This window comes from Gekko japonicus, unplaced genomic scaffold (genome assembly GCF_001447785.1).
Source record: "Gekko japonicus isolate JY-2015 unplaced genomic scaffold, Gekko_japonicus_V1.1 scaffold176, whole genome shotgun sequence".
In the NCBI taxonomy this organism is placed as follows: Eukaryota; Metazoa; Chordata; class Lepidosauria; order Squamata; family Gekkonidae; genus Gekko; species Gekko japonicus.
The window spans coordinates 588226-602871 of record NW_015160840.1 but is presented as its reverse complement, the minus strand read 5'-3'; the positions used below and the strand labels follow the sequence as shown (position 1 = coordinate 602871).

Sequence of the window (14646 nt, the reverse complement as noted above, 5' to 3'; positions counted from 1 at the left end):
CTCTCCCACTTCAGACCTCTGACTTCTCTGTCCCACAGGAGCAGCATTTCAGACTGTATTGGGGATGAGTGAGAAGTCCCCACTCTGTTGATGGAAATGCCTTCCATCAGTGATTTATTGTGGGAATAAAACTGTAAGTAAAGTGCCACCAAAGGTCAAAGCATACATTCTGGCACTGGACTATCAGCTCTCAGATAGGTGGGCAGTGGGCTTCCCAGACCAGAAATAATCCAGAATAATTAATAATAGCTGGTTCATGCTAGCAATTTAATAATCTTTAAGTGCCATGATTTCTTCACTCGGTTTTTTCCAGAACAGTCAGCTGGCACAGTGGTAAGGCTGTTGGTTTCCAGTATTATCTGTACTACTTTTCTGTATTTTAAAACTTCCTTTGTAACAATTTTTCTACTCAAAACACAACTGTAGTGTCTGTCTGTGCCACCTGAATTGTCAAAGTGCCATTGAGTCTTTCCAAGTTTTTTGTCCCTTTTTAAAATGCCCTGTCTTTCTTTTCATTCCAGTCTGATTCCAGTTTTCTTGGAGCTTGCTGTGGCTGTTTTTATTGCTACAGTGACACCCATGAATCAATGTTCTATTACCAGCTCTTTCTAGGGACCAGGAAGGAGAACACAAGAACTTTTTTTTTTTGCAGCAAGTCCACTCATTCGTCATGTTATTATTTTATTTATTATTTTGTGAAATATAGTGTTGACTCTAGCCTGACTTTTAAAATTCAACCTCACCTAATTCCTTTCTATACTACATCCCTATACTATATGGTTTTTGTATACGCAAAAACCATAATCCCCCCCACTGCCTTCTTTAATGGTTGAAGGGAACTGCTCCTCCTGTTTTCAGCAGCAGCGCAGCATGCTAGATCCAACCCTTGAGCAATGACATTGGCCTGCTACATCACAAGAAAACTAATAATCAAGCATTCTTTATTTATTTCCTTTACACCTCCTGTTTCTCCTTAATGAAGACCCCACAGTGGCTCTGATTGGGCTCCTCTCCTCCATTTTATCCTCACAACCCTGTGGTGCTGAGAGTGTGTGACTGGCCCAAGGTCACCTAGCAAGTTTCCGAGGCAGATTGGGGATTCGAGTGGGTTTCCCAGGTCCTTCTCCAACTCTGTACTCAACACTGCTCTCTCTGGAAAAGCATTCGTTTATACCAACTGAATACTGGAAAACTTCAAGAAAACAGGAAGTAATTAAGTAATTAATTTACCTGAAAACAGTGGAGCAAAAGAGAAACTGCAAGGCTTTACTTCAAGCAGAAACATGGGAGGACCCTGCCTGTGGGAATGGATTTTTATGGGGAATATAGCACTTGTGCTGGGCAGAACCCTCACTGCCAATTTTACCTGCAGCTGGATGTGGAAAAGGAAGTACTGACCAGCATAGAACAATGGTAATGTGAAACTAGCAAAAGTGCCCATGTTATTTCATAACTGGAACTAACAGATTTCCCACTTTCTCATCCCAGTTCATATGAGTCCCCATCCCAATTCATATGAGTTCCCATCCCAATTTATATGAGTACACTATTTTCTCTAGATGCCTTTTGTGAGCACATCTAGCAAGAATTTTAACTTTTAGGCTTTAGGATCTTTAAGGATCAACCCAGTAAACGTCAGAAACCAGATTAAAGCATGTTATTCTAGAAGATTTTCTACTTCATACATTTCTTCATGAAAACTTTTTCTTGTCTATCTGCCTTAACTCATTTCTGAAAATGCAGCATGCTAATATTATAACTTACTCTGCAAGTTCATCTTTAAACATTCATTGCTGTGCTGATTAATAGCACACTTATAGATGTCTCCCATTCTATTTTTTGGATATCCACTCCAGGGTGAGCTGACAAGTAACCTGAAAAACAAACATACATTATAATTTGATTCCTATCCCTCCTTTCCTCCAGAAAACCTCTTGGAAGCATATATGTTTCTTCCCTACATTTTACTTATTTAGAATAGAATAGAATAGAATAGAATAGAATAGAATAGAATAGAATAGAATAGAATAGGAGTTTATTTAGAACAGAATAAAAAAATTAGTTGTAGATTTTCTGGGCTGTATGGCCATGGTCTTGGCATTGTAGTACCTGATGTTTTGCCAGCAGCTGTGACTGGGATCCTCAGAGATATAACACAGAAAGATGGAGTACTCTCTTGTCAATGTGAGAAGAAAAATGGTAGGCAGGTGATTTATATCTATTCAGGAAGGTGTGCAGGGCTGAGTCATTACCTTGTAGGAGTTTCCCAGGCTGTGACGTGCTAATGGAGGAGCTTTCCTGAGGAGGTTCTTTTGCATATGGATTGGATGTTGAAATTCTACTCTTCTCTGTAGTGTTGTTGTAAGATGTAGAGCATTTTGTGTTTTTCAAGACTGGAAACCATGCCCTGTATTATTTTTAAACTCTCTTCTTTCCTGTTGAAACTGTGTTTATGTTTATGAATTTCAATGGCTTCCCTTTGTAATCTGACATGGTAATTGGATGTGTTGTCCAGCATTTCAGTGTCTTGGAATAAGATACTGTGTCCTGTTTGAGTTAGGCTATGTTCAGCCACTGCTGATTTTTCAGGCTGTCCAAGTCTGCAGTGTCTTTCATGTTCTTTTATTTTTGTCTGGATGCTACGTTGTGTGGTCTCGATGTAAACCTGTCCACAACTGCAGGGTATGTGGTATACGCCTACAGAAGTGAGGTGGTCTCTTCTATCTTTTGCTGATCGTAACATCCGTTTTATTTTTCTGGTGGGTCTGAATACTGTTTGTAGGTTGTGTTTTTTCATACGTTTTCCCATTTGATCAGTGATTCCTTTGATATATGGAAAAAACGCTTTTCCTGTGGGAGACTGTTTTTCCTCAGTTGTCTGTTTTACCTTTGGTTTAATCACTCTTCTGATTTCATTCTTGGAGTAGCCATTTGCTTGAAGTGTGTGGTTTAAATGATTTAGTTCATCGTTGAGAAAGTGTGGTTCACATATCTGTCTTGCATGGTCTACTAATGTTTTGATTATGCCTCTTTTTTGCTGAGGGTCGTGATTGGAGTTTTTGTCTAAATAACAATCCATGTGAGTTGGTTTTCTGTAGACCTTGTGACCTAATTGAAGGTTAGCTTTGTGGATGACCATGATATCAAGAAATGGGAGTTTACCCTCGATTTCTTTTTCCATGGTGAATTGTATGTTCAGGTGGATATTATTGAGGTGAGAATTCCATCAATTCTACCTCTCCATGGCTCCAAATGATAACGGTATTATCTATGTACCAGAACCAGACTGTAGGTTTGTGGGGTGCAGATTCTAAAGGTATCTTTTCAAAATGTTCCATGTAGAAGTTTGTTGTAACTGGGCTTAGAGGGTTAGGGTTAGGGTTCTGGTCACCATATCTCAAAAAGGACATTGCAAACCTGAAAAAAGTACAGAGGAGGGCAACCAAAATTATTAGGGGGTTGGAGCACCTTCCCTATGAGGAAAGGCTGAAGAGTCTGGGATTTTTCAGATTAGAAAAGAGACGACTAAGGGGGGACATGATAGAGGTTTATGAAATTATGCAGGGGGTGGAGAAAGTTGACAAAGAGAAATTTTTCTCCCTCTTTCAAAATATTAGAACTCGAGGGCATCCAATGAAACAGATAGGCAGTAGGTTCAGGACAGACAAAAGGAAATTCTACTTTATTTATTTTATTTCATTAGATTTATATCCTACCCTCCCCATATTGTAGGCTCAGGGCAGGTACCAACACATATATATAAATATCTGCAATCAATGCAAATTTACAAATTAAAACATATTACAGTAATCAATTAAAATCCATAAAATCATCAGACTTAATTCACTAAAATCATCAGCATTTACACAGAGAGTGATTAACTCAATGTGGGATTCACTGCCAGAGAATATAGTGATGGCCACAGGAATAAACAGCTTTAAAAGGGGATTGGATAGAATCATGGAGGATAAGTCTATCAATGGCTACTAGCCACGGTGACTGAGGGGAACCTCTATATTCAGAGGCACTAAGCCTCTGAATCCCAGAATCAAGAAGGCCTCAGCCTCTATACCTGTTAAAGAAGAAGAGGAGGAAGAGGAAGAGGAGCAGGAGATTGGATTTATACCCCACCCTTCACTACCTGAAGGAGTCTCAGAGCAGCTTACAATCTTCTTTCCCTTCCCCTCCCCACAACAGATACCCTGTGAGGTAGGTGGGGCTGAGAAAGCTCTTCCGAGAACTGCTCCTGAGAGAACAGCTCTGAGACAACTTGTGACTGACCCAAGTTCACACCAGCAGCTGCATGTGGAGGAGTGGAGAATCAAACCTGGCTCTCCCAGATTAGAGTCCAGGCTCTTAACCACTACACCAAACTTGGCCTTCCAGAGGAAGTGGTTGGCTACTATGTGAGACAGAATTCTGGACTAGATAGACCATTGGTCTGATCCAGCAGGGCTCTTGTTATGTTCCTCTCCCTGCTGCCATTATTTCTAGCAACATTAAAGAACAGTTTTCCTATGGGGAAAAGATCCCAAATATATCTTTGAAATTCTGAAGCATTATTATTCTAATTTTGTCTCTGAAAATATTCAATTAAATGTCTGCCTGCACCATAATTATCCTGTAATGATAGCTTACATTTAAGGGATGTAGTTGCAGCATATTATTTACACAGGTACCCAAAGTGAAAATAGCCGCAACTAACTGTTCACCTCTCTTATGAAATATATCCTGGGGGGGGGGGTGAATTTGAGATTCATAATGTATGTAAACTGTTGTGTAGCACTAATAACTTTCTACCACTGCCCAGATTACTCCATTTCATCTAACCCAATGTGCAATCCTAAACACTTATTTCTACTCATGCTGAATAATTGCGATGGATGGTAGCTCCCTGCCACATGTCCTCTTTTCTTATTTTTTTTTTGAAACCCCCGGAGAGGTATTTTTAATTTTTTAATTTTATTTTTTTAATTTTTAAATGAGACTACAGAACTACAAAGAAAAATATAGGGAGGTGAACTACATCTATGGATAAAGGAAAGATACCCACACTAACTAAAAATCCAAGAGTGGGAGATCACATCCGTGTTAAACTAAATATTAATATTCAAAGTGTTAGTACAACATTATACTTGTAGAGTTCTTGTTTTTCACAATTTCTGTATTAGTAAGTTAGTTATTAGGAGAGAACTTTCTGAGCATCTTCTTTACTTCAAAGGGCCATTTATCAGAGTCCTTCATTGCTCCCGCACCCGTTTCTGCTGCAGAGTCCTCATCCGTTCCAGAGGCATCTGAGTCACTTGACTTAGTTTCTTCATCTTTAGATTCTTCCCCTGTTCCCAGCTGATGTCTCAGAAATTCTTTGGCTTTAAAGATGGAGTCTATCTTCTCCCTTTTATCGTTGATTTTAAAGATGACACATTCAGGGATCGCCCACCGGTACTGAATTCCATTTGTTTGAAGAAAAGAGGTTAAATCCTTATAGCTCTTCCTCTTTTGATGAATTTCAAATGGAATGTCTTTTAAAGTCTTGATGATTGTATTCCCGAATTTCAGTGGAGTTGCTGAAGTTGCCTTTAATATGGCATCGCTGGTCTGTCTTCTTGAAAATCTGACCACAATCTTTCCAGGCAGGCTATTTTTTTTTAATATAATTGGAGTAAGCCTGATAGGCCATCTCCATATCTTTTATTATTTCTTCCGCTGGTAAGCCTGTCACTGGAGCAATAATCTTGCCCAGAGTCTTCTTCAGATCTTCTTTTTCTGTTTCAGGAACTCCCTGGAACATGAGAATCATATTGGCTTTTCCCATTTGCAGCTGTAACAGATGATTTTCTTGGAGATTTTGTTTTATTTCAACTTCTCCCATTCTTTTCTTCATCTTCTTACTTGCGGTGTCCATCTCTGTAACTTTCTCAGTCACATGCTCCACTTTCTTTTCCGTTTCTGCCAGCTGGCACTGTTGTAAAGCGAAGTTCCTGCTTTGCCCCATGGCCATTGACATGTGGGATTTCACAGGAGTTGATCTTATCCCCCATGCTATTTAATATCTACGTGAAGCAACTGGCAGAGGTTATCAAAAAGTCTGGACTGTGGTGTCACCAATATGCAGATGATACCCAGTAATACATCGATCTTCTGAACCAGTGCTTGGAGTCAGTAATGTGCTGGATAAGGTCCTCTGGGTTAGTAGGAGGGCAGACCTGAGATTTGAGATCACTTCTGTTTGGATGGGATTATATGCCCCTTGAAAGACCAGGTTCACAGTTAGGGAGTGCTATGCGACCCAGCAGTCACTTTAGAAAACTAGGCAGCTGAGGTGGTTTGGAGTCCTTTTGCCCAGCTTTGGCTGGTGTCCATTAAACAATATTATCTACACTGGTGTACCAAATCATGCCTCCATTAGTTAATTAATACGGCAATATCTCTTTAAGGGCAAATAGAAGAACATAAATATGCCTTCAATACAATGCTGGGGAAAAATTAATAACTTAATTTTTACATTTTTTTCCTCATAGAGAAAACCAGAATTGGTTATATATCAAATTCCCAGAAACAGCATAAAAAATACAAGCTAGGGGCCCACGAAGTTTCATTAGGAGGTTGGTTGGGGAAGTTGATTATCTTTGTAAACTCACACATTATTTTTGCACATCTAGGAAATCCCTCAAATATTCCCCATCTGCGGGAGTCTGCAGGAGTCCCACCATTGCCTTCACGTTAGGCACTCAAGCATGGGTTTTTCCATTCTAGATGGAAGGACAGATCATTGTAGTCCAACAGAATCCCATAAGGAACATTCCATTAGAAAATAAGCTCTTCTGTGTATGACTTTTTAAAAAAAATACGGTATCTTATTTGAGCATCTAGGTGCTTTGTTCTAACAGCACTGTTCTATAAACTTTCCACCCTGCCTTGACAATACTGTAGTGACGAAACTGAAACACTCCTTCAAAGAATTATTAGTCAGCTTTCTAAACATCCTGCCAATGAATGTTCTTGCCTAATAGGTCTGAATATAAAAGTATGTAAAACAGACAGTGGGTGGGAGCAGATCAAAGTGCAACATGAATTATCTGTAAAAAGCTTAATTATGGTGTAGCTAAGAAATGGGTGCAGCACAAAATCAACTTTAAATCAGAATTGCAGTCTATAGTTCCCAAAGCTTCCCCCCCCCCTTTACTTCTTTTGCATTACCTAAATGGGCTTTGAGATGTAATGCTTGAAACATGGGCCATATAAAAAACAAAAAACACCCCACATTCATAGCTACAAGGCTTTAGTTTTTCCCTCTGTGCTGTGAATGTAGAATTTAAAAAAAAATGCTTACCATTTGCCTTCTTGGTTTAAAAGCTGCTGAACTATATACCCAAACTGCTCACTTGAGGGTCCAGAGAATACTTTTGCTCCTTGGAGCCCAATATTGTATGCTTCGCAGCAGTTTCGAAGAATGCCTATTACAAGGAAGAACAATATTGCTGTAAGAATCAATTAAACAAAGAAATTGATTGTGCTGATGTATTCTTTTCTCTTCATACCAGTTCCACACACGCCCCACACCAGATTTATGTGTCACTTTTATGTATTCCATATTTCCAGAACTGTAGTGCACATGGGCAGGAATTGGCATTATAACAGAAAATTTCTTGAGAATCTCAGCTGTCATTTAAAATAACAAGTTTCTAGCCTTTGAAAGTGTACAGATAGGCATATGGATGAAATTGCAAAAGCCAGTGTGTGTGTGGACACGTGAATGAGTGTTCGGAAGGTCACAGCAGGATTTCCTGCAGTCAAGGGGCATGACTTGTGCCCCATATAACTCTTTTCCCTCTCCATGACCAGCTGAAGAAGGATAAATGTGACAAATAAGCACATATATATATATATATTATTTCCATAATTTTATATGGAATCAATTTCCCTTAGTACAGATTTCTGCACGATCATAAAATTTTTATTGATTTATCTGTGATATACACAAAGCCCTATATGTCATGTTCAGCTAGCATTGCTACAGGAAGTACAATTGCTTTTTCTGAAATTCACTTCCTTTCAGATATAGCCACTGATTCCTCTTATTCTCTTTCGAAAGAGAACATTCTCTTTACTTTCTTTTTTATTTCTTTTTATAGTTTAGTGTTACATCTCTATGCATCCTTTTTTAAATCCAGTCCTTGCAGGGTTTTTCTGATGTTAAACGCTACAGGGCAGGGCTGCCCTCAACAGCTGTTCTCCATCGCTGCTCAGCTTGCCGGTAGGGGGATATTGGGCAGGAAACTCCAGAGAATAAGACGCACAGCCCATCACTGACATCACTTCCAGGGCATGCGGAAGTAACACAGTCCGTGCATCACTGAGGACACTCTAGAATAGAGTTTTGCCTAAATTCTAGAGCATCGCCAGCTTCCCCCGCTGATGTGCAGACATCACTTCCAGGAGCATAGGGAATGACATCAGTGTGTTGCTGCTGATGTCATTATGTCACTGGTGAGCATCCCTCACCTGATAAGTTCCCTCACCAGTTGCTGGGCCATTTCTGGCAACTGTAACACAGGATGCGGCTCAAGCAGAAGTATAGAAGGCTTGGGAAGGTATTGCCTGCTTCTTCACTGTGAAGTTCTAAAAGTCTGCAAAACCTCCCTTCCTGTCCTGCCTCTCTTTGAGTTTCTGATTTGGACCCAAACAGACTAATTAGAAACATTCAGGAAAAGTAATGGACTGTTGGATTTCAGGGAGAAATCAGAAAAGACAAATTACTCGAAACAAAGTTAATTTCAACTACCCAATTGAAATAAAATAATCAAGCCACAACCATTGTGGTGGGTGGTGGGTGGTGGTGGGTTGTAGTAGTAGTAGTAGTAGTAGTAGCAGTAGTAGTAGTAGTAGTAGTAGTAGTAGTAGTAGTATGAGACTGGTTCTGTCCAAGTAACACACAATGCTTGCTACAAAAGATGTGTTTTCTAGTCTCAACTTTTATTGTTTTCCTGCAAAAACTAAGATACATGTGCTAAGGTAGCCTAGGCTGCAGCTTTAGATTTAGATATATTTGAAATTTTGCTTGCAGAATACCAAGACATTTATACTGTTACATTTCATAATGATGCCAAATAGTACAATTTTATATGCTAAATTATAAAGGATTTATTTTATGTTAAAGCAGTAAAATACATCTAGGCAAAAGTAAGTGATGTATACATTTATTTCTTCAAAATATCTGGGTGTGGGGGGGTTCCCCCTGAAAAATTTCTGGAGGGAAAAAGCTGGGGGGGGGGGGTTTCCCCTTTATAACTTCAACATTTCCACAATTTTTACATTTCTTACAAATTAACACTACAGGAAGAACCCATAAGCATTTTATCTGGGATCATTCCTCTATCAAGACTACACTGAAAATTCTTGAACACAATGAAATCTACTTTTCCCTTTATCAGAGTAAGTCTATGGTTTCAGGCATTTATAGTTTTGCACAGTTGAGAGACTGTTTTAAGTATCTATGCACAGTACAAATGGAAATCTGGAGATAGGAGTTAATTCTAAGACTAAACATAAGCACTTTGTGTTTTGAAAGCGTGGTACAAACTCCCAAATCAATCTAAACGCTCCCTCATATTGCCCATAGATGTTACAGACATAATTATCAGGCCTGTTTTACAAAAGACACAAAATGCCATCTTTGCATACTTGGAGGAAGCCCTATTGAAATCCATATTACATGAGCACTGCTATAATTTATAGGAGATCTATGAGAGTTTTCTCTTTGAAAACATCAATCATCTTTGGACTATCAGAGGAGTATTTTAGAAGCAGCCAAGAACAGGGGATGTGTATTCAGTCAGTGCAAGAGACTATTTTAAGTGCTTATCAAAACCTGTTTGCATGGAATTTGACAGGGAGGATCCCTTGGGTGGTGGGGTATGTGAGCATGTTTCATAACTGAACAAGTAAAAAGGTTACAGCCATAAATATGTTACTTATTGAAGATAAGGGAGGTACACTGGGACATTGACTAATGAAAATTCAAACACAGAAACTTACTGAAATTGACCACAGTGTAAAATCTTCATTATTCTGGAACCTCACTGTCTGCTTTTCAATGTTACACAAGGGGAGAGTGGCTCAGTAGTTAATCAAATAGGTAGGATTACCAGGTCCCTTTCACCTCCCGAAACAGTGATGTCGCACGTGACGTGCCTGTGTCACCCGGAAGTGACGTTGGCATGTTGGTGACATCCAGAAAGACCCTCTGGATTTTGGGCAAAACTCTATGGTAAAATTATAGTTTTGCCCAAAAGCCAGAGCGTCACACCCAATGCCACTGACTTGCTGATGTCACTTTCAGGTGATACAGGCACATTGCATATGATCTCGCTGTTTGGGGGGGGATTCTCGCCAGCTGGCCGGTGGCAGGCACGAGCCCACAAAATAGGAGGATCCCCCACCAGGCAAATGGCAACCCTACAAATAGGCATGGGGCTTTTCTTACCAGAGGTGCTGTCACATCTCTCAGGGCTGGCCATTAGGTTGTGGCAATGTTGGGGCCAGAGGGCCCCCCCATCACTGCCAGGATCAGACCAGGCAGATGCAGTAACATCCGTGGGGCAGGAAAAGCCCACACCTATATAGGCCTGCAGAACAGTGTTGGAGGGCGACAGCAGAAGCAAAGTGGTAGAAGTGGCCAGGGAAGGAAGGCAGACTGAGCAGAGGCAGACTCACCTGCCAAGGGCAGCGTAAGGGAGGAGGAGAGAGGAGGCCTTGCTAGCATACCCAGGGACAGCTGGCCAGGTTTACATAGCCTTCCCTGGCTAATGGTACTACAGCAGACCAGGGGCAGGAGCCACAGGAGGGGCCTGAAGACAACTAGAGGCAGAGGATGAGGATGGTGATTTCTGGGAGCAGCATCAAAAAGCAGGATTTCATTCACTTCTGACCTTCATTTTCTATTTTCCTTAATATGAGAGTTATGTTACAGTTAACAGTGAATAGAGCAAAGTTTGAGTCCAGTAGCACCTTTAAGACCAACAAAGTTTAATTTGGGGTATATGTTTTTGTGTGCATGCACACTTCTTCAGTCCAGTGGCACCAGTTTGGTGTAGTGGTTAAGTGCGTGGACTCTAATCTGGAAGAACTGGGTTTGATTCCCCACTCCTCCACTTGCACCTGCTGGATGACATTGGGCAAGCCATAGTTCTGGCACAGCTGTTCTTGAAAAAGAGCAGTCTCTGTCAGAGCTCTCTCAGCCCCACCTACCTCACAGGTTGTCTGTTGTGGGAATGGGAAGGGAAAGGAGTTTGTAAGCCGCTTTGAGACTCCCTCTTCTCTTCTTCTTTAAGACCAACAAAGTTTAATTCTGGGTATAAGCTTTTGTGTGCATGCAAACTGCCCCTGCACATGAAAGCAGAACCCAGAATTAAACTTTACTGGTCTTGAAGGTGCTACTAGACTCTAACTTTGCTCTATTGCTTCAGAACAACACGGCTACCCACCTGAATCTAGTTACAGTGAATGTACATACAGTATATACTCAATTTTTCTTTATGCTCATTAATTCTCTTCTGAAATAGGGAGCTCTGACTCTTGAAAGCTCACACCCTGAAAACCCTGTTGGTCTCTAAGGAGCTATTTGACTCAAATCTGTATGTTCTACTGCAGATCAACTCAGCTACTCTCTGAAATGATAATTCTCATGTTACGTTTAACGCATGTACAGCCCAACATTTGGTTTTAAACCCCATGTTCATCCAGGTACTGGCCTCCCATTTCATTTGCAAAGTGATCTGGTACTTTCTCACAAACAGATGAACATATGTGCATGCAGGATGGATGTCCCACTGCACAGGCATAAGGAGGGGACAAACTTCATGTGATTTTGTGCATAAGTCAGCCAATTTACAATGCAATCCTAGACAGAATTACACCATTCTAAGTCCATTGAAGTCTATGGGCTTAGCAGGATGCAATTTCGCTTAGGACTGCACTACATCAAGATGGGTACCCAGTATACGAAGTGATCAGTGACTCACAGAAGATCATACCCTGACACAAATTTTGTTAGTTTTTAAGGTGCTACTGGACTCTTGCTCTTTTCTAGGATTGCACTGTTAATTACCATAATCTCAGGGGTACTGCATCTTCTCCAGTAAATTAATTTATTTAGTATTTGGAGTGGGCAAGAAAGCCAGAAATTGCACTAACCAAGTGTCTGCAGCATAGTCACAGCACAAATGAACTTTGTCAGGGAACACCGAAGAGATCTAAGTCAAACAGAGTGCAAAATTTAAATCTTAATCATTCTGAAACCTCACTTGAAGTCATAGCTTAGTAAAATGAAACAAAGATGACCTCTTGAACAAATGCTACATAGTAAAGTTATTTACCATATAAAGTTAAACCTCCACTGCAATCAAACCGATTTCCTGTGGCATAATCTGCTGGGCAGGATGCAGGAACTGTGTGGGAAGGAAGATGCCCACAGACATAATAATCAACATAATTTCTGAATACTCTCCCTTGCAACAGTCATGATCACTGATAAATCTTTACTGTCATTTTGGGGTCAAAGGCTTGAAGGCTGCAGAAATTTTGAAAATAACCACTGGATTTCTTGTCAGGAACTGCAGAGTTTTTACTGGGAACCTTGAAGTCCGGGGCACTGACTCTATCCTCAATGCGCCGCAAGGACAGCTGCTCACGAGAAGCACTGTTTACTTTTCAAAGTGGAAACCCTAATTAAGATAATACCCTGTACATATGTCATTTGTGGTTGCTATGCTGATTAATTCCAAGCTATGTCTAATGGTCAGGATGTCAGGAATTTTAAAAAAAAAATGGAACCAGAAAGTTAACAGTTCTAAGGCATGAAACACTCAGATCTGTTTTGGGAAATGGGGACATTTTAATCAAGATATAGTCTGTTTACTGATAAAGAGGTTCCTGGACTATACAGTGTGTATGCCATTCCTGGGCAAGTCAAGGCCCCCAGCACTTGTTATGGTTTGGACGGAGGATGCAACCTTTTCATTAATGACTGAGGCAATGCTTCATAATGAACAGTGCAAAGTAACAGAGGAAAACAATAGAATGGGAAGGACTAGAGATCTCTTCAAGAAAATTGGAGAAATCAAGGGAGCGTTCCATGCCAAGCTGGCCATGATAAAGGACAAAAACAGTAGAGACCAAACAGAAGCAGAAGATATTAGGAAAAGATGGCAAGAATACACAGAAGAACTATACAAGAAAGACCTCGATGTCCTTGACAACCACGACGGTATAATCACTGACCTTGAGCCAGACATCCTGCAATGTGAAGTTAAATGGGCCTTAGAAAGCATTACTAACAACAAAGCTAGTGGAGGTGATGGTATTCCAGCTGAGCTATTCAAAGTCTTCCTAACTTGTACAATCTTTTTAAAAATCCCAGTAAGTCTCAGGCATCAGAGAAGCACAGAAGTTTATGAAAGCACCAGATACCCTTCAGAATTCAGAAGCTGAATTTCTGTCAGAGCTCTCTCAGCCCCACCTTCCTCACAGGGTGTCTGTTGTGGGGAGGGGAAGGGAAAGGAGTTTGTAAGCCGCTCTGAGACTCCTTTGGGTAGTGAAGGGCGGGGTATAAATCCAATCTCCTCTTCCTCTTCTTCCCTTGGATATTAACAGTTAATGATGAAATCATACATGAACATGACTCTAAACTGCACCATCAAGTTATGACACGTCCCTGTGAAACAGCTATCACAGATCACATCATCCATCAACTTTAACAAAATGAGATAGCTAAGAATGTAAAAGCATCCCTGCTGGATCAGAGTAGTGGTCTATCTAATCCAGCACTCTTTCACACTGTGACCAATCACTTGCCCCAGAGTGCCAACAAACAGGGCATAGAAGCCAAAGCCTTCCCCTCATGTTGCCTCCTAGCACTGGTATTCAGGGGGTTACTGCCTCTGAATATGGACTATCATCCATAAATCTGTCTAATCCTCAATTAAAGCCATCTTTAATGCAATAAACACATGATGCTGTCTTATATTAAGTGGCAGTATATCAAGGTCAGTATTATCTACTCGGACTAGCAGCAACTCTCCAGAGTCTCAGGTAGGGGTTATCCACATCACCTCCTACTGATCCCTTTAATGGGAGATGCTGGGGACTGAAGGTGGGACCTTCTGCATGGAAAACTTATGCTCTATCACTAAGCCAAGGCCTTGTCTTACTTTACACATCCAACTGCAAGGAATGATGTCATTTGATAGGTGTGCAGGTTGGCACATACAAGCTACACACTCAATCTGCACGTTAACTGAAATCTGTATGTAGAACCAACCAACACACACATACATGCACACAGGATTCTTTGAATATAATCACACCCCATCAAGCACACAGAGTGTGCCATATGCACACAGATCCACATTTTCAAGTTGCACAAATCTGATCATGTACACATTTCAAAGACCACATGTAGGTCAGGAAGCAGGGCTTACAATGATACTATATTCATTGTACGTGCTTTTTAAAAGGGCTATGGTCTATATTGACAACTTCTCATATCATTGTTTGAAAACATGAAGACACTTAAGAACATAAGAGAAGCCAATGTTGGATCGGGCCATTGGCCCATCCAGTCCAACACTTTGTCACACAGTGGCC

The 14646-nt window shown here is 40.6% G+C and overlaps 1 protein-coding gene across 1 annotated transcript in view; it reads right to left on the bottom strand.

Annotated features, from left to right (window-relative positions):
• ITGA2 (integrin subunit alpha 2) overlaps positions 1-10765 on the bottom strand; it is a 69599-nt gene extending 58834 nt beyond the window's left edge. The window contains exons 1-3 of the mRNA XM_015419005.1: positions 10717-10765; positions 7334-7457; positions 1765-1874 (exon numbers count right to left, since the gene is read on the bottom strand). Of these exons, the coding sequence (XP_015274491.1) occupies positions 1765-1874; positions 7334-7457; positions 10717-10765 (283 nt within the window). The remainder of the gene's footprint in view (positions 1-1764; positions 1875-7333; positions 7458-10716) is intronic.
• Positions 10766-14646: the final 3881 nt, after the last annotated feature.